Source organism: Melozone crissalis, unplaced genomic scaffold (genome assembly GCF_028551555.1).
Source record: "Melozone crissalis strain CALT ecotype California unplaced genomic scaffold, PUWL_Pcris_2 ptg000033l_1, whole genome shotgun sequence".
Taxonomy (NCBI): Eukaryota; Metazoa; Chordata; class Aves; order Passeriformes; family Passerellidae; genus Melozone; species Melozone crissalis.
In genome coordinates this window covers 2,210,049-2,227,851 of record NW_026535811.1, presented here as the reverse complement: position 1 = coordinate 2,227,851, position 17,803 = coordinate 2,210,049, and the positions used below count along the sequence as shown (strand labels likewise).

The window sequence follows — 17,803 nt, the reverse complement described above, 5'->3', positions numbered from 1 at the left end:
TTTTTCAGCCTATTAGCTTTTGCTATCACTTCTAACCCAAATGATCTATTTTTTTTCCCCACGTGGTCCTGCTGCAATGCATCCTTCACAGTTCTAATTCTCCAAAATATCTGTCCTTTTGCAAGGCCATCTTCTGAAACTTGTTTCTAGCTCAATCTCTCTCTCAACAATGTCATCTCTATTCCATGACACAGCCCTGCTAGGCCTGTGAGAAACGGGATGAGCTGTGGCATGCAAGAGAGGAAAATTTGGGAGTGAACCTGCAGCAGGACAGGGGCTGGCAGATGAAGTAAAACTTTTAAAAAGTTAAAAAAAAAATTTAAAAATTCAGGCACCCTGCCAGGCCGTGCCCAGGCTGCAGATGAGATGAGCAGCATCTGGTGTTGGGGACGTGTACAACCCTCCCTGTGATGGCTAATGCAGGAATGTACATGTGTCCTGAGCTGTGTGACTGCTACTTCCTTCTAACAGGTGTCCTTTTTCATGTATGTTTCATCAGTGCACATTTTATCATGTGCAACTAACTCCTAATTAATTGTGAGAAACAACACTCACTCTTTCAAATTTGTAGAAGTTTAATAATGGATAAAAAGGACAATATCCAGTGCTGGGGTGCTTGGGTGCTGCCAAAAGCACATTGTTAGCTTAAAACAATTTTCTTACATATTTTTAATTACATTGGTTAAATGCATATGAATGAGGTTGTATGTATTCAAACATTCCTGTGGTTTTACATATTCTGGGAATTCTGTTGTTTAGTTTTAACTTTGACTTGTCTGCAGGCCATCCTGCAGATTAAATAGATGTACTTTATTTCTTCTTGAGGTTCCATTCTGTTGTTCTGACAGTTCCTGAAAACTGGAGAGTCAGTAGTAGATCTTTCTCTTGGCATCCTGATTCTTGTCACTGTTATCTCATCATTCAGATAAGATAGTCCACAAATACATTGAATCAACATAGCTATTTCACAACTTTGAGTTAGTTAAAATAAAAGTATTTAACAGTACACAGTTTCTATTTTAATATTATGCAAAGGTCTAAGCTATAATATATTTATTACAGTACTATTTATAAACTACACATGGCCAGAGCGTTGGCTGCAAAAGCTGACAGAAAAAACTGTCAAAAACTGCTTTTTATACTATGTTAAAGCAGTTAAAATGGGTTACAAATAGTACTATATTAAAATAGTTTTGATCAATAATAACTTGCAAAAGCAAATACATTAATGTGAAAGCCAATACTTAAATTGCCATTTATAACAATAATCACTTCCAGGGTTCACACTATTTATTAGACGGTGAAGGCACACCTAGGAAAAGCAAGAAACAAAAATCCAGAGTCAATCAATCCAAACCAAAATAAACTGAAAACTGTTTACATGGAGGTAGGGGGTGTAGGAGGGGGGTGACAAAGCATAAAGGGGTAAGGATAAAAAGGAGTATGAACTAAAGGTTCAATTGCACTTTACAACATTTAAACTTAACAACACATTAAACTTAACAGCATTTAGCTTAACTTATAACTTAAATGTAACAAGCAAAGGACTCATTTAGGATTTACTGTACTACAGAGCATTGTGTCTGCCTGAAAAAAGTCAGGAAGAAGGTTTTGAGAACTCAGATCTTCTCTGATGCATGATTAGCGCCTCAGGCAAGTTTGGAAACATCTTCATACTGGATATCTTCAACTCTGCGCCCTTTTAAAGGTCCTGAGTTGATGGTTATTGTCACTGAAAACCTCTTCTCATTGATGGACTCCAAAATGGCTTCATTTCCCCTGTACCCACCATTTAACACCAACACTTTCTTGCCTGGTGCTGGTATTACAGTTTCTAGATGTGTCTGATCAAGTTTCAGTTTGTCCCCAGAGTCAATCACCTTCACAATTGCTGCATATTTATCAATCACTTCCTTAACAACTGCCTTCTTCTTGTGGTACTTCCCTTCCAGCTTTTTTGTAACAATTTTTACAATGATGTCACGCTGTAACCAGTAGTCTGTTCGAGATGTTCTTTTCTTCTCCTCTTCAAGCTCCATGATCTCATCAAGTGCAGATTTCTTCATTTTCTTCTTGGGCTGACCAGAGCAATGAGCTGCTCCTGTTCTTTTAACTGCACCCTCCACCATCTTCAGTGCAAGGACACTTGTTTGAGAAGATGCTGCAACTGAAGTACTTGCTCCTTTCTTTAATTTAAATGTAACTTTTCCATCTTTGTTTTCTCTGCTCAATTCAGTATAGACTGGCATTTCGAGTTCTTTCCCCTCCAAACCTCTTCTAACTTGTTGCTTAACTAATTTAGCAGTTTTTTCTTCATCATCGAGGTCCTGCTTCTTCTTCCTCTTTTGTTCCTGCTGCCTGCGAATGGTCTCTGGGTCCCTGTCGATGTACTGGATGTACCACCCCTTAGGGGTCTCATCAACCCTGCAGAGCCCTTCTCTCCCCAGCCACTTGGTGAAGTCAGTCAGGGTCTCCCACTGGGTGGCATTCATGTGGATGTGCTCCCGATGGCTGATGTACTCGTTGTACACAACGTTGTTGTGCACTCTCCTTGTTCCAAACCGCCTCCTGAGCAACTCCAGGAAATCCCTTCGGAATTCCTCGGAGAAGTAGTCCATGAACTGCTGGGGGTTCTCAGCAGCCAGCAGCAGCTGCCTCTGGTGGGACTGGGACATGCAGTGACACTTGAAGCCGTTCTCGTCACGGCACTGCTTCCGGCACATCTGGCAGTACCAGCGCAGCTTCTGCAGCCCCTTGCTCTTGATACGGTTGGAGATGGCCTTGGGGCTGAGGAAATCTGATTTCCCCATGACACCAACCCTGTTCCAATCCTGCTCCCAACCCTGTGCCTGTGCAGTTCCTGCCCCCTCTGGAAATGGCAGGGGCCAATTACTAAATAGTGATTTACTTACACCCCTGTCTTACTTTAAAAAATTAAAGTGCTTAATAATTTTGGAACCACAACTATGGGAAAAACAAAAACCCTCTGTGCTGGTTTGAAAGCAAACCAGTGGGAGATCCCAAGTCACAACTACAATTTAAAATAAAATGTAGCAGTACAAAAACACTGCCAGGGTCAGAATAGACCTGACCACCTGTGGGTCCGCGTGGTGGCACAGTCCCATTCAATGGTGGCTCAGCCCTCCGGCAGTGACAGATGTTGTTCTGTTGGAGCAAGGATCCTGTAGAAAGGTGAAGGTCTGGAGGTCCTGCTGCTGTAGATGGGCCTGGTCTCCCTCTGGGAATGCAGTGGAGAAGAAAGCTGCTTCTCTGAGAATCCAGTGGAAAAGGCTGCCTGTGGTGTCCCAAACTTCACATTATATCCAGTTTGGAATGCCTGGCTCCTCCCCCTGGGTGGAGCACCTCACAATGGGATCATGGAATTTTATCAGCCATGCAGGGACACTTAATGGGCCATTAGCAGAAGATAACCCCCCAGAGGGAGGATGGGTCCTGGAAGAGATAAGGAAAACTGCCCCGCCTGGTTTTAACAGATGGTAATAGTATACATGCTTTTGGTTACATCTTGCATTGCAACCTAGGGCACCCTCCAACATTTTTTAAGTTAGAAAGTCAAGGCATTATTTTATTATCTGGCCAGGATGTTGTTCTGGCCAGGATGTACCATAGAAAGCATCTCATCCACACACATAGCCCAGGTATGCAGAGAGAATCAATCCATCACACACCACTTTTACAAGATTTTTCAGATGTTTTATACAGTCAAAACTCATAGAAATTAATTCAGTCAGCATTCATGGGTGCCAGGTTGCAAAGTTCTTATATTTGGTGTCCTAGTGGATCTGGATTTCTTTGCTTCTGATGTTAATTAGATTTTAATTCCTTGATTTTTCTTATCAGGCTTTTCAGGAGGTTTCTCCAGCTGTTCCAGAGGCAGAGTCTGGGATAGATGTTCCTAAATGGTTGCTGATGTTCTGTTGATGGCCTTTATCTCTTTGGTGCTATTCCCAGTCTGTTGATATGCTGAGTTCATCAGGCCTCACACAGATAAACAGTGCCCTGGAAAGAAGCTTCAGTTCTCTTCCCCCAGGACAAAGGTGAACAACCCTGGCTAAAGTTATATAAACCAATTTTAAATGGATATATTTTCCAGCAGGAGAACCTATCATTGCCGTACCTGGGGACTGGTTTACAAACCAGGCTAGCCAAATTGGGATTCTGTTATGGCCAAATTTACCTGTGCAGCTTCAGAGCAGTTGTAGCTGTGACAAGCATTTCTCCCACATTTGCTATAGCATAGGCACACTTGCATGCACACAGACATAAAGAATCTGTACAAGGTACCTGCTAAAAACTCACCTCAAAGGCAGTGAAATATTCACTTCAGATGCCTTTGCATCTTCTCCACAAGCCAAGGGTCGAGCCTTGAGAAGTGTGGGTCTCAGGCAAGGATTCATCAGGGATTCTCTGAGAGCAGTACACTTGAGAGTTCACTCACTGAGAGGCCCCACTCAGAGGGAGGTTGCTGGTCACAGCCTCTTCAGTCCAGAAGGGCTCAGAAGGTCCCATTTTGTACCACTGTTTACAGGGCAACAAGACAGTGGGCATATATGTGTGTATTTCGCAGTTGAGACAGCCACGACACACGGAGTGTCACCATCAGAAAGCTTCAACCCATACAGAGTAACATCATTCCACTTCAGAAGGCTTCAAGCATCTGCCCTTCTTGTTCTTTAGCCCAACCCTTTATACCCCTCATGTTTGTGCATTGCACCTGTGTGCCCTCTGTTCCCTTCTGTGGTTGGTCAGTACACCTGGGCACAACTTTATATTGTACATGTATTTTATTTATGCCCAGATACACCTTATATTTACTTTTTTTTTTTTTAATAGAATCATGGAATGATTAGGGTTGGAAGGGACTTTAAAGGTCATCTAGTTCCAGCCTGCTGTTGTAAAACTTCTGCTTAAGGTCATTTACCCTAGTCCTGTCAGTACATGCCCTGACAAAAAATCCCTCTCCAGGCTTCTTGTTGGTTCCCTTAAAGCACTGGAAGGCTTCTGCAAGGTCTCTCCAGAGTACCCCAACTCTCTCAGCCTGTCTGTGGAGCTGCTGTGTATGGGGACAGGGCACAACCTCAGCAATGCAAGGTCTGACCCATCCCCTACACACATTCCAGGCTCCCAAGATGTCTCTGAAGAGATCTTTCCCAGTCTGACACAGGTAACTCCAGCCTGAAATCTCTCTCAATGTGATTGAGTGGGGCTTATTCTCCCACCAATTTACTTAAAAAGCAGCATATCTTTTGGCACCCAGTGTGGGGCAAAAGAGAGAAGTTGGAATTAGAATTTTTTTCTAAAACATTTGTGTATTGGGTACAGAAAGTCCCTGATCATCATGATGCCTGATGTATTCACATGGATGTTGCACTTTGCCCTGTATCTATTTCCACACATGGGGAACTATTTTTTCATCATGATGGCCTTTTTAAGGCCACAGAGAGGAATCAAAATTGTTTTGTTAACATGCTGTGTTTATTGCATGGTAACATCAGAGGCAATGAATTACATTTGGATTATATATTCAGTGTTGTTTGCCTGTGATAACCAGATCTCACCTCTGCCAGGCCTGGAATGAGCACCTTTCTGTCACAAATTTCTCTCTTCTGAGCTTATCTGATGAACTGTTGTTCATCTTATGGCAAGTTCCTTCCACTGTGATCTTGACAGTTTTTGGGACAGCCAACTGTGCCCTTTAAGTCCTCACAGATCTCTGGAGGTCCCTTCCAACCTCAGCCATTCTGTGACTCTGGGAATATCCCTTTGGTCAGTTAGGGTCAGCTGTCCTGGATGTGTTTCCTACCAACCTCTTGCCCATCCTCTGTTCATTCTGGCCTTTGGGGGGGGAAATTATTCACATTGAACCTGCTCCCCTTGGCTTGGAATCAAGCCACCTCTCTGCTATGCTTATTTGAGCAGAAATGACCCCTTGTGCTCCTTCCCCTGCCTATGATGTAAGGTGGGAGAGAATAACCTCTGGGTCCTGGCACCATGGCAATCATGCTACTGCAAAAATTACCTGTCCTGGCTGGGAGCAGGACAGATTGACCATGTACAGCCTCTCTGGGTAACCTGTTCTAGGGTTTCACTGCCCTCAATCTAAAAAAAATTTCTTCCTCCTATCTAAGTCTGCCTGTCCACACCACAGAGGCCCAACAGGCCTTAGAGTAGGCATCCACAGAAACAGGAACATATTTAAGGGGACCAAATTTTGACACATGAGTAATGTCAGATTGCCATAGCTGAAGAGCTTGTAGCCCTCTGGGGTTTGTTCCATCCTCGGTCATGGTGACATGCTGCTGACAATCAGAGCACGAGGCAATGACATCACGTGCTGGTGCAGATGTAAGATGGAATTGATGTCGTAGGGCATGAGCCCCTTGATGGAAAAACTGATGTGACTGAATTGCCTGGTGTAATGTATCTGGTACCAGGGCAGCCCACACCAGGGCTGTTATCTTATCTGCACAGTCATTTCCTTCTACAATGAACCCAGGCAAGTTGGTATGACTATAAACATGAAGAATATAAAATGGTGCAGTTTGTTGGCATAAAGTGTGCCATAATGTTCTCAGCAAATGAAACTATTCCTTTTTATTTACTTCTTTCAGAACAGCACAATCTAAACTACAAACTCAATTGCATATATATTGAGACTCGGATACAACATTTCAATTCTCATAAGGCCATCAGCCTGGACATCAATCTTTCCAGCCTCTGAAAACCACTTGTTTTACCCTAGGAATAGATTGTTGTGTTAACAAATGCTCATTCTCAACGTGTTTTCACATGGGAGCTTGCAAACTATCTAGCTCCACTTAGAAGTGACAGGCCATCTAATTTAGCAAAGCAAGGCCTGATTTTATGAGGCCTTTCTTTTATAATTTCTCTATCTCTCTGTCACAGAGAGATAGAGAAATTGTAATTTCTAATTATAATAACAATATAATAATTATAATTGCTCTGTCTCTCTTTTGTTCTAGTGTTCAAACGGCTTGCATCTTATTAAGGCTGTTACTGGCTATCTGTTAGATACGGGATAAGACACAAAAAAGACCAGTGACAATCCACAAAATTTATTTAATCCAATCATGTCACTGATACAGGGTCTCATGGCATGGGAAGACAAAAGATAATGTCCAATGTCTCTTAGAGAAATAGAAATAATTGACCATTGTTCTAAAGTCCAAAAAGCTGAGACTCAGGAATCATGTTGTTTAGGTAGGATCAAGTTCATTCACTGGAAATGTTGACCTTGACATCACTGAATGTTTTCTGGGAGCTTTTGTTCTTGCTCTGACCATGAAGGCTCAGCTGCCAGGGCAGGGCCTTGCTCAACCTCCAGCCCCTGAGAGCAGCTCCTGCCACAAGGTGCTCAGTCATCTTGCCCAGGGGCTGTCAAGTCCAATTGGCAAACCAAAACCACTACACCCCATTCCCTCTGAATTGTCATAATTTTGAAATTAAGGGGCTTTCAGGCAAAGATATGAGAAAAGGAATAACACATCTTTACTAGTGTGTGTATGTATGTAATGACCAAGGAATGGACTCAGACCCATAGTGATAATCAGACATTTATTGAGAGAAACAAGACATTTTTATACACTTCTTCAAGACATAGTATTTCCTTATATGGTGTTTTACTCTAAGGGGCCTATCACACATTGCCACATCAGCAGCCTCCTTTCTTAATGCCCCTATATGGGGTGATCACACATTGTTCAGGTGTCTGGCAGCTTCCAGCAGGACCCTCTCCATCAAGGGAGAGGATCCTCCTCATTTCACAGTGAGGACCTGGAGAACCTTTCCCAGGAAATATTTCCAATTTTACCTCAAAAGGGAGTCCAGCTTTTAAAAGACGAAATAAGCAAGTCAGAGTGACTTGATTACATTTTTAGTACAATCCCCTGGGTCTGATGGCATAATTCCCAACAGGCCAGGGCCAGGACCTGGCCAAGGCCTAAGCCTTGACTGGGAGGCTTTTCCTAAATATCTACTAGCAAACCTTTATTAATATCAGTGAGGAACATGACTTCACAAGAGCTTATCTTCCCCATGAACAGGGGACAGATTAAAACACACAGTACACAGTAACTGGTAACAACACACATCTTCCTACGAATGGAGAGTGATTTAACAGACAACCTTAGGAAACAATATTACAAGAGAAAATTTCTGCCTACAGACTGAGACTCGGCCACTGCACCACTGCAGCTCTGTTCTTTCTTTTTTTTTTTTTTTTTAAAAAAGTTAAATTTATTATTTTAGTTCCCCTCTGCTTTTGCCTTCATCTGTACTTGTCTTTTTGTCTGCTGTAAGTGTAATCTCTCTCCTTATAACGGCTGCAGCTCGAATGCCTGTGTCTCTTCTCACCCTTGCTCCTCTCCCTGCAGTGTTGTTCATGCTTTTGGTCAGACTCCTTAGATTTTTTGGTCCTCTTGTTATCTTCTTCACAGTGGTGGTGCTTCTTCTTCTTCTGTTTTTTAGCCAGGTGTGACTGACTTGTGTGAGACTCCTCTATATCCTCATCCAACACGAGGTCATACTTGGCATCTCGCTTTGGTTTTACTTTTTCTTTCAGAGCAAATTTAGAAGGTTTGTCACATTCCTTCTCATAGTCCTTGAAATCTTCCTTGGTATACTGCCTACCTTTTCCCTTCCATTTAACCTTTGCAACAGACTGGCTAAAATCCACATGTATCCGTCTGTCATCAATCAGCACGTTGTCCATTTTGAAGTAGGCTTTCTCACAGTCTTCCTCGTTTTCAAACTCAATGAAAGCATAGCAAAGAGATTCACCAGTCTTCCAGTCTCGGATCACTTCACAACTTTTAATGGGACCAAATCGTGAAAATATTATCTCCAGGTCTTCACCTGTGGTCACAGGATTCAGTTTACAAACAAACAGCACATTTTCTGGTGGCTTGATGTCTGCATCTGGTAAGTCTCCCACCATTTCCAGAAGAATAGCACGACTTTTTGCTTCTTTTTCAGCCTGAACTTCTTCTATTTCATCTGCAGGCTGTCCTTTCATGTCATCAATTTCTTCATCTGCTCCTATTCTGCCACTGTCGAGCTGTTCCTTTGTAGGTTCTGGTGAGCGATCAGGAACACACAAGCCAGGTGGATCATCAAAGGGATCTTCTAAAATTACTGTATGGTTTATCCTGATATCCTGATATGGGATAAAATCCTTATCTACAAAGGTTTCGTTAATTGTCTTCAATACATCCATGCCTTCTGTCACTTCTCCAAACACTGTATGTACACCATCAAGGTAATCCAGGTTTTCCCCTGTGGTAATGAGGAACTGTGATCCATGCTGATCACTTCCATTGTTCACCATTGACACTGTTCCCTTCTTCTTGTGCCTGATTCTGGGCACCTTTTCTGCCTCAAAAAATCTGGCTTGATCACCATACAGTTGACAAAATATGGATTCCCCTGCACGGCCGGTTCCCGTGGGGTCACCAGTTTGTATAATAAAATCCCGCTGGACATTATAAATAAGACAAAAGTTGTAGTACTTGACCTTGCAGAGCTTCAGGAAATTCAGACATGCTCGGGGCCGCTCCTCCGTGTACAGGTCAATGACCAGGTCACCCACCGTGGTCTCCAGCAGCACTGCCATGCTCTCAGGAAGAGATTTGAGAATAGGAATAACAGGTCTTTACTAGGAAAATTAAAATAAAATGCAGCAGTACAAAAAGCACTGACAGAGTCAGAATACAACCTGGTACCCTGTGGGTCAGGGTGGTGGCAGCAGTCCCATTGAATGGTGGCTCAGCCCTCTGAATCTCACAAGGCCAGCTGTGGTTCTGGAGGAGCGGGGATCCTCCAGAAGGATGAAGTTTTGCTCTGGAGGTACAGTGGTGCTGTAGATGGGCCTTCCTCTGGGAATGCAGTGGAGAAAAAAGCTGCTTCTCTGGGAATCCAGTGGAAAAGCTGCCTGTGGTGTTCCACAGCTCACATTATATCCAGTTTGGAATGCTTGGTTCCTCCCTCTGGGCGGAGCACCTCACAATGGGATGATGAAACTTTATCAGCCATGCAGGGATGCTTAATGGGCCATTAGCAGAAGATAACCCCCAGAGGGAGGATGGGTCCTGGAAGAGATAAAGAACCCTGCCCCATCTGGTTTTAACAGATGGTCACAGCATACATGCATTTGGTTACATCTTGCATTGCAACCTGAGACTAACAATTTTTCAACAAAAGTTCTTTTATGTAACAGGCGTTCCTCTTCCAATTTTTATATACTGGTGAGACTAAACACACACAACCTATTCCTATTCACATGCAGACATATATGTTCCTAAGAAACAAACTGACAGTATAACCTGCAGAACTCAATCATGCAATTCCTTTTTTCTCTTATACCCACAGTTGAGACTTAAACAGCACAGAGGGGACTGAATCCCACGAGGCAAGAGCTGCAGAATTGGCTTCAGGACTCAGACCTGCCAATTCTGGCAGGTCCATACAAACCACGCAAAAAGGCACAAGGGGGGACTTCAACCCCACAAAACCACAGCTGCAAAATTCACAATTCACCCAGGCAATTATAAGATTTGGTACAGCCCTTATAACAAATTAAATTTAGAAGGAACCCTAATCCCCACACCAAAACCCTTGTTTTAGCTTTTGCAACTAAGACCAAACCGTTTTGCGCACCACATGCTTTAGAATTAACCGTACAATTGCATTTTATGTGGTGTGACAGCCTGGTCAGAGAACGAGAAAACTAGATAAGTTTTCCTGCTGGTGATGCCCGTCTTTTTTTATCAGGGAGCAGGGGGACAACGTAGCACCACCCCAAAAGCCACTTGGCCCTGCCAAGCCTCACCTTCACCTCCCCTGCACGCCAGGGTCCAACTCTCTCACGGCCAGCAGGAGCTGCAGTTCCTGACTCAAGATCCACCCCCAACATCGCGGGTGAGTCACAACCACACTGGTCACTCCATCAGCTCCTGTATCGAGAGCCAGGGAGCCTGCAGAGATGTCCCAGCCACGCCCATCATCAGCACCTGCCCTCAGGTGTTTGGTCCAGCCAACATCATACCCCCTGCCAGCTTCCCCCTCCGGTTCCTCTAAAGCTGTCTCAAATTCAGTACGTGCTGCCAGGCATAATGTGATTGACTGGGAGGTGGCCCGAGATTTGCTACATGATGTTGAAGAATATGGCCTTGGCTCTGCACAAGTTTTGCAGGCTCTCAGAATGCTAAACTCAGGCCTGCTTTTTCCATCTGATATTAGAAAAATAGCTCAGGTACTGTTCGAGCCTGTGCTATTTGGTATTTTTTTGAAGTACTGGAGGGAGGCTGCTGAAAAGGCTGCAGCAGGCAACAGGTATTTGCCTCAGCAAGATCCTAGGTTTCAGGTGGGGGTGGACGTTCTCCTCGGAGAACAGGTCTCTTCCAGTCCTGATTTTGAGGCTACCTGGGACTCTGCTGTTCTTGAGCAGAGTCAAAGGGCAGGATTTCGTGCATTGTTAAGAACTATTGAATTGGCCTCCCCTGGGCCAGCATTTGCAACAATAACTCAGGGAGAAGATGAACATTTTCTGCCATTTGTCCAGAAGCTTGCTGACGCCCTTGAGAAGCAGATTGAGGATGATGCCCTAAGGGAGACGTTATGCAAGCAGTTAGCCCAGTGCAACGCAAACAGTCAGTGCAAGAGGATCATAGCTACTCTTCCAGGCATCCCATCACTAGTAGACATGGTCAATGCATGTGCCTGGGTAGGGTCTGTAGGCCGCACAGTGCCTGCTCTCATGGCTCCCTTACAGCCAGGCCACATACCCTTAGGGGGTGGACAACAGAAGAGCAAAAATAAGGGCAAGGGAGGACAAGGAACATGCAATCCATCATGGCCGGGTGCCTCCTTCTTGTGTGCTAGATGCCTAAGGCCAGGTCATTTTGCTGAGCAATGCAAGGCTAAGTTTCATGCCAATGGCCGGCCTTTGGCAGACCCAGGAACGGGACAATGAGCACAGGGGAATTGTGCCCTGACACAAGTGATTCCTCAGGGCATGGTGCTGGCTCAGACCTGCCCAGCCAGCTCGGAGGCATCACCCAGGACTCCACCGGTGTGGATGCACATACCACCAACACAGTTTTCTTAGAATTCTGTAGTGAATGTAATTTTTCTTTGGATATGTTCAGACCTTTGGGACAAGGACTGGGTGCACTGCTTGTGAGAAGATCTAGTGTCACCCACTAAGGAATCTTTTTGCACCCAGGAGTCATTGACTCTGACTTTTCAGGCCAAATTTGTGCTACGGTTTTCATGCACACCCCCGTCACTATTCCAGCAGGAACTGAGATTGCTCAACTTGTGCCTTTTCAGTGATGTGTCCCCAGTGGATTCGTGGGAATGGTGGCTTCGAATCCACGGGACTGCCACAAGTCCTCTGCTCTGCAAATGTTTCTGCTCAGCCACCACAGATGACATGTACCCTGATTCTACTGGGTGCCTGGCCACCTCAGATCCATCTCCAAGGTTTTCTCAACACAGGGGTGGATGTGACAGTCGTCTCCCTCTTTGTATGGCCTCTTATGTGGCCTTTGGCTCCCATAGGTTTGGCCATTGAAGGGCTGGGGGATGTGGCACATACCCTGGTGAGCCAACACTCTGTGCTGATCAGTAATGTGAATGGGCAGACAGCCACAGTTCAGCCCTATGTCACTGCAACTCCAATCAGTCTTTGGGAGCAGGATGTACTAGCAGCCAGAAGTGGGATGGATTTTTAACTGGGGACACTGCATTGAAGGGCAGAAGATATGCTACACTGCTTTTACAGTGGCTGGTGGACAAACCCATTTGGGTTCATCAGTGGCACCAGACAAAAGAAAAATGGTTGCCCTTTGTGAACTGGGTCAGGAGCAACTGCAGCAAGGACACATTGAGCCTTCTACTAGTCACTGGAATACTCCTGTCTTTGTGATAAAGAAAAAATCTGGGAAATGGAGGCTGGTACAGGACCTCTGAAAAATTAATGCAGTGACGGAAAGCATGGGGGCAGTGCAGCCTGGTATGCCCATACCCACCATGCTCCCTGCTGGATGGGACATCTTGATCATCGATTTGAAGAAATTTTTTTTCACAATTCCTTTGCATCCTGATGACAAACCAAAGTTTGCCTTCACAGTGCCTTCAGTCAGCAATGCTGAACCTGTGCAGAGATATCAATGTGTTTTGCGGAGATAGCCAAAAACTCCACAACTCTGTGAAAGTTGTAAAGCCAGTATGTTCATTATTACAGCGCCAGATATATGTGAAGATTACTCTCCTTTAAAGGCATGCATACCTCTGGGAACTTCAGGTCTCTTTTTATCCCCCTCTCAAATACATATGCATACAGTTTCACAATAGGTTCACACATACTCATTTTTATGAATTTCACATGATATTTGCCACCAGTTCATCTTTATCAGAAAGGATTCCTAGGTCAGGCTGACCTGCTTTCACAGCAGTCTCTGTCTCTCTTTATCATCCTCTGTCTCCCCCCACTTATCTCTATCCTTCACTGAATCCCTGAGCCTAGGCCTTGCAGTCAGGCTACAGACTACAGGCTTCAAACTACAGACTGAACTCAAAGATGTACATTTCACCTAAATCAAAATGGATTTCTACTCTAGAGAATTTCCACTCTGTCTCAAATGGAAGGTTTTGCCACAGGTTTTGCTGTCACAATAGCCTGACTATCTGTCAGTGGTATGTGGCTCAGGCCTTGTCTGGAGTCCACAAGCAGTTTCCTCGCGCATTTGTTATCATTCCATGGACAGCATCCTGGTGGCAGCATCCCCCAGGATGAGTTGCTGAGGGTACAGCCTCAGCTGTTCACTGCTCTGCATTCTTGTGGGCTGCAGGTGGCCCCGGAGAAAGTTCAGCAGCACCCTCCTTTGAAATATCTGGGAGTCAAAATTCTTGACAGAACTATTCAGCATCAGGAGGTGCAATTCTCGGATTCTATTAAGATCTTGAATGATGCCCAGAAATTGATGGGTGTCATCAGCTGGTTGTGTCCTTACTTGGGACTAACTGACAAAGAACTGTCCTCTGGGGCATGTATGACACCTGGGTATGCAAGTGTTTCCACAGATACTGGAGTTTGATGGGTACCTGTGAGGCATGTCTACCCTGATTTGTGACACCAAAGACAGAATGTGGCCAACAGGCAACCTCAGAGTGATGATCAAGATGTCAACCATCAATCAGATGGCCCCTCCACGAGTGGGGAGTAAACATTCCATCCTTTCTTTGTTTCTGAAAAGGACTGTTGACAGGCTAAGACTGTCAGTTCTTTCAACAAATTAACGATAAGTTGTTACTATATTATTAGACTTAGTATTGATAATGTATTAGAATAAGTAACTGATTTTAGGATTAATAGTTTATTTCTTGTAAGAGGGAATCACAAGATCCAATCTCTCTGACCATTTTAAATCGGTGTCCAGTTGAGGTTCTGATTGATAACTAGCAACTGCTACAGGAACCTCTGCAGCTCTGTTTGTTCTCCTTTCTGCAAAGGACCCTGCAGAGGATTTAAACAAAAAGGGGGACCTGTGGATGTCACAGGCTGGTCAGAGAGCGAGAAAACTAGATGATAAGTTTTCCCAGAATTGGCTTGTGAGACTTTGGGGGGTAGAAGATAAATAATGATAGCTTATCATAACCTGCAGGTGGTGTTTTCTGGCTCTCTGTTTTCTTGTTTTTCTCAAATATTGTTTATTAGAAAAATGTCTCATAAATTATCCAATCAGGTGGAATGTACTGATTAATTGACCAGACAGGTCTATCTGTATTGGAACAATGTATTAAACAGGATCTGAAGTAAAGACACATTCTTCATGCAAACCAACCCTCTGGTGAGTCTGTGTCATTTCTTACTCAGTGATGACAATTTTATGCTTTTAACCTGGCACCAAGACTCAAACCCACTTTTGATATTCACTTATATAACTTCAGGCGTATATTTAATAGACGGTAGCAAATTAACCATCACTCGTAATTTTTTTCATTATACAATTTTGTCATTGATGCCAAAAGATTTTTGCTTTTTATATGTTTTTCATATATTTGTAGCTCTGTAGACTATTACTGTATAGTTATATAGTTTCTTCAGCTAATTCCAGTATTTTGTTAGATAAACACATTCCTGGAATCCTATTCTAACCTTGCTTCTTCAGTGAACAAAAGCCATTTTACTTTCCCATGTATTTATATATAAACAATGTGGAGCTAGAAGCAAATGGGAGGCTTCAGTAGGGGGCCAAACCAAGAGTGGGAATTACTTCAGTAACTGTACTTCTAACAGGGGATTCTTGTCAATTATGCCAATTTGCTAAACTTACAAATAATATCAATAAATTCTCAATAATTCTTTTACAGAGGGTTCAAAATTCCTGTGCCTACACATCTGATTGGCCAAGGTCTTAAAACCACCCAGCTCACTGGCCTCATTGCAGATTTAGCAGTCTGTATTGAGGCTTGAATGAGATTGGTTGGGATTCCTGTTTGATTTAAATCCAACCTATGATTGTCTTATTCTGGGGACTCATTTACTTCTACTCTGTAACAGCTAGGCTGGTCAAATTAAGGTCTGCTTTGGCCAATTTATCTGTACAGCCCACAGGCCAACTGTGGCTGTGACAGTTCCCCTTTTCTCTGTTTAAAAAGGGCAAAGTGTTCTTTGCCATCCTCTGCAGGGCCCTTTGCAGACAGTGTTATGGTGGGGTCATTCATCAGAGACATACAAACGACACAACTCTCAAAGGTTCTTGTGAAAAACAGCCTCAAGTTTATTCTCACAGCTCCTTTTACAGGAGCTGCAAACTTCCCAAGCTTACACATGTGATTCATTGAAGTCTTAGCACCATCCAGCTCTCTGGCTAATGACACATCTGCATTTAGGGCTGCATGACATTGGCTGAGGGTCCCTGTGTAGATTTGAATCCAGCCTTATCCTTGTTCACCCAGGGAGTTTTTTTCTTCTAGGATGGTTGGGTTTCAGATCAGCTGCAATGTGACAAACAGGATGACAAAGCCAGTATGATGTCACTGATGACAAGCCCAGGTCAAATAAGGCTTTCCACCCAAGTGGACAAGCCCAGCCCCCCTAGGCAGGGATGCATCCCATGTATCATCCAGGAGCTGTCAAATCTCCAGCAATCTTTCAGGATAGCATGCTGCAGGAATTACAAATTGAAACTGAACACTACAAACAAGAAAAAATTCAACTTTAGAACTGTCAGAAAAAACAACATAATAAACAGCTTGTCTTAGTTTGGGGTTTGTGACCCATGTCCTTAAATAGATAAAATCCTTAAGTCCCTCATATCCCAAGTATATCTACAAATTACAACTCAACACTACAAACAAGAAACTCTTCAACTCAAAACCATCTCAATTAAAAAACAAACATCCTTCTCCTGTTGGTGTTTCTCAAATGTTTGAATCTTGGGGTTCAAGTAGGGTGATGAGTAGATTGTCCTGCCATTGTTGACAAAATTCTGCATCTGACGAACTGTCAGCATGCTAGCTCACGTTGAATGAAATGGAGAAGCATGAAAACACCCCAAGACTTACATGGGGGGTATACACCCACCCCACACTCCATTTTTTGGGTTTTTTTCCTCCTACAAAAGCTTTATTCAGTTATGTACAGAACATGTTCTGCTACCATGGATCCTCTTCATGGTCTGACTGTTGCTCCTCTTCTTCCTGCCCTTTGTGTTTTTCCAATTTTGCCATGAGCTCTCTTGCGGGGTTGAAGACGCCGCTGGTTTGCTTCCCGCAGACGTAGCAGCGCTGGGATTTGCGGTAGTGCTGCAGGGCACAGCTCTCACAGAAGTAGTGCCCACACCTGGTGACCACGGGGTTCTTGAAGGAACCTCTGCAGATGAAGCATTTGAAGGGCACGTCCTCCTCGCCACTGCTCACCTCGTAGTTCTCATCGTTGCTGGTGCCGTAGCGGCGCTCGTCCAGCTCCCGTTCCAGCTGCCAGCCGTGCTTGTAGTCCGAGCGGTCGTGCAGGAACTTGCAGCTGTCCCCAAAGCCACAGAATCCGGTCTCTTTGTAGTCCTTGCAGATGTCAGGCTGGTAGTCCCAGCGCACCGTGGCCCGCAGGTGCTCCGGAGCACGGATGGGGCCTTTCCTGACCATTCCGGAGGAGGCATTTCCCATCGATGTGTCCTTGGGCTTCAGGTACTTCTGGTAATTGTTAATACCACGGTAAATTTTATCGTCTTCCTTTCCTCTCAGCTCCTCCTGGATTCTTTGGCTGCGCTCAAAGATGGCCTGGGCATCCTTGTCCTTCTCCGTGTCCAGTTCATACCCTGCTGTGGCCCCCATGTCTTCTGGGCCAGCAGGTTTTGCTGACCTGGTCGATTTGTAGGTGACCCTGATCTCCTTGGCAGGATCCTCATCCTCGCTGCTGCTCTGTGCATACTCCGGCCTCTCCCTCATGCAGCACCTGGTCCTCTGGATCATGGGGTTGGGGGTGTCCCTGGGCAGCTTCTTCCTCACCACGGTGCTGCCCTCCTCCCCACTGCTGTCCTGCTCACTGCTGGGACGTTTTCGCCGGCCGCCTCCCGTGGCTCGGACCCGCTTCTTGAACGTGAAGCTGCACACACTGCTCTCCTCTGCCATCAGGTGATGCTGGTTAGAAAATAAAGGCAGAAAGGGCTTGAACTGAGTCAGGATACAGCCTGACAGCCTGTGGGTCAGGGTGGTGGCAGCAGTCTAATTAAATGGTGGCTGCAGTCCTCCTGCAGGTGTG

At 44.5% G+C, this 17,803-nt stretch overlaps 3 protein-coding genes across 3 annotated transcripts; all 3 read right to left on the bottom strand.

Annotated features, from left to right (window-relative positions):
• Positions 1–1,649: 1,649 nt before the first annotated feature.
• LOC128940438 (DNA/RNA-binding protein KIN17-like) lies at positions 1,650–2,810 on the bottom strand. The gene has a single exon (XM_054281833.1). It carries the CDS (start codon positions 2,808–2,810, stop codon positions 1,650–1,652), a length of 1,161 nt encoding a protein of 386 aa, XP_054137808.1.
• Positions 2,811–8,308: 5,498 nt separating this feature from the next.
• LOC128940437 (peptidyl-prolyl cis-trans isomerase-like 4) lies at positions 8,309–9,652 on the bottom strand. Its single transcript, XM_054281832.1, has one exon. The coding sequence runs from the start codon at positions 9,650–9,652 to the stop codon at positions 8,309–8,311; it is 1,344 nt and encodes a 447-aa protein (XP_054137807.1).
• A 6,815-nt stretch (positions 9,653–16,467) lies between these two features.
• LOC128940439 (E3 ubiquitin-protein ligase RNF113A-like) lies at positions 16,468–17,673 on the bottom strand. Its single transcript, XM_054281834.1, has 2 exons — positions 16,769–17,673; positions 16,468–16,495 (listed from the first exon to the last, which is right to left on the bottom strand). The coding sequence occupies exons 1-2, from the start codon at positions 17,671–17,673 to the stop codon at positions 16,468–16,470; spliced, it is 933 nt and encodes a 310-aa protein (XP_054137809.1).
• Positions 17,674–17,803: the final 130 nt, after the last annotated feature.

Coding starts and splice junctions, on each gene's coding strand:
- LOC128940439 (XM_054281834.1), bottom strand. CDS start 17,673: ATGGCAGAGGAGAGCAGTGTGTGCAGCTTCACGTTCAAGAAGCGGGTC. Junction 16,496..16,768: donor GCAAGAGAGCTCATGGCAAA/ATTGGAAAAACA, acceptor ACTCATCACCCT/ACTTGAACCCCAAGATTCAA.
- LOC128940438 (XM_054281833.1), bottom strand. CDS start 2,810: ATGGGGAAATCAGATTTCCTCAGCCCCAAGGCCATCTCCAACCGTATC.
- LOC128940437 (XM_054281832.1), bottom strand. CDS start 9,652: ATGGCAGTGCTGCTGGAGACCACGGTGGGTGACCTGGTCATTGACCTG.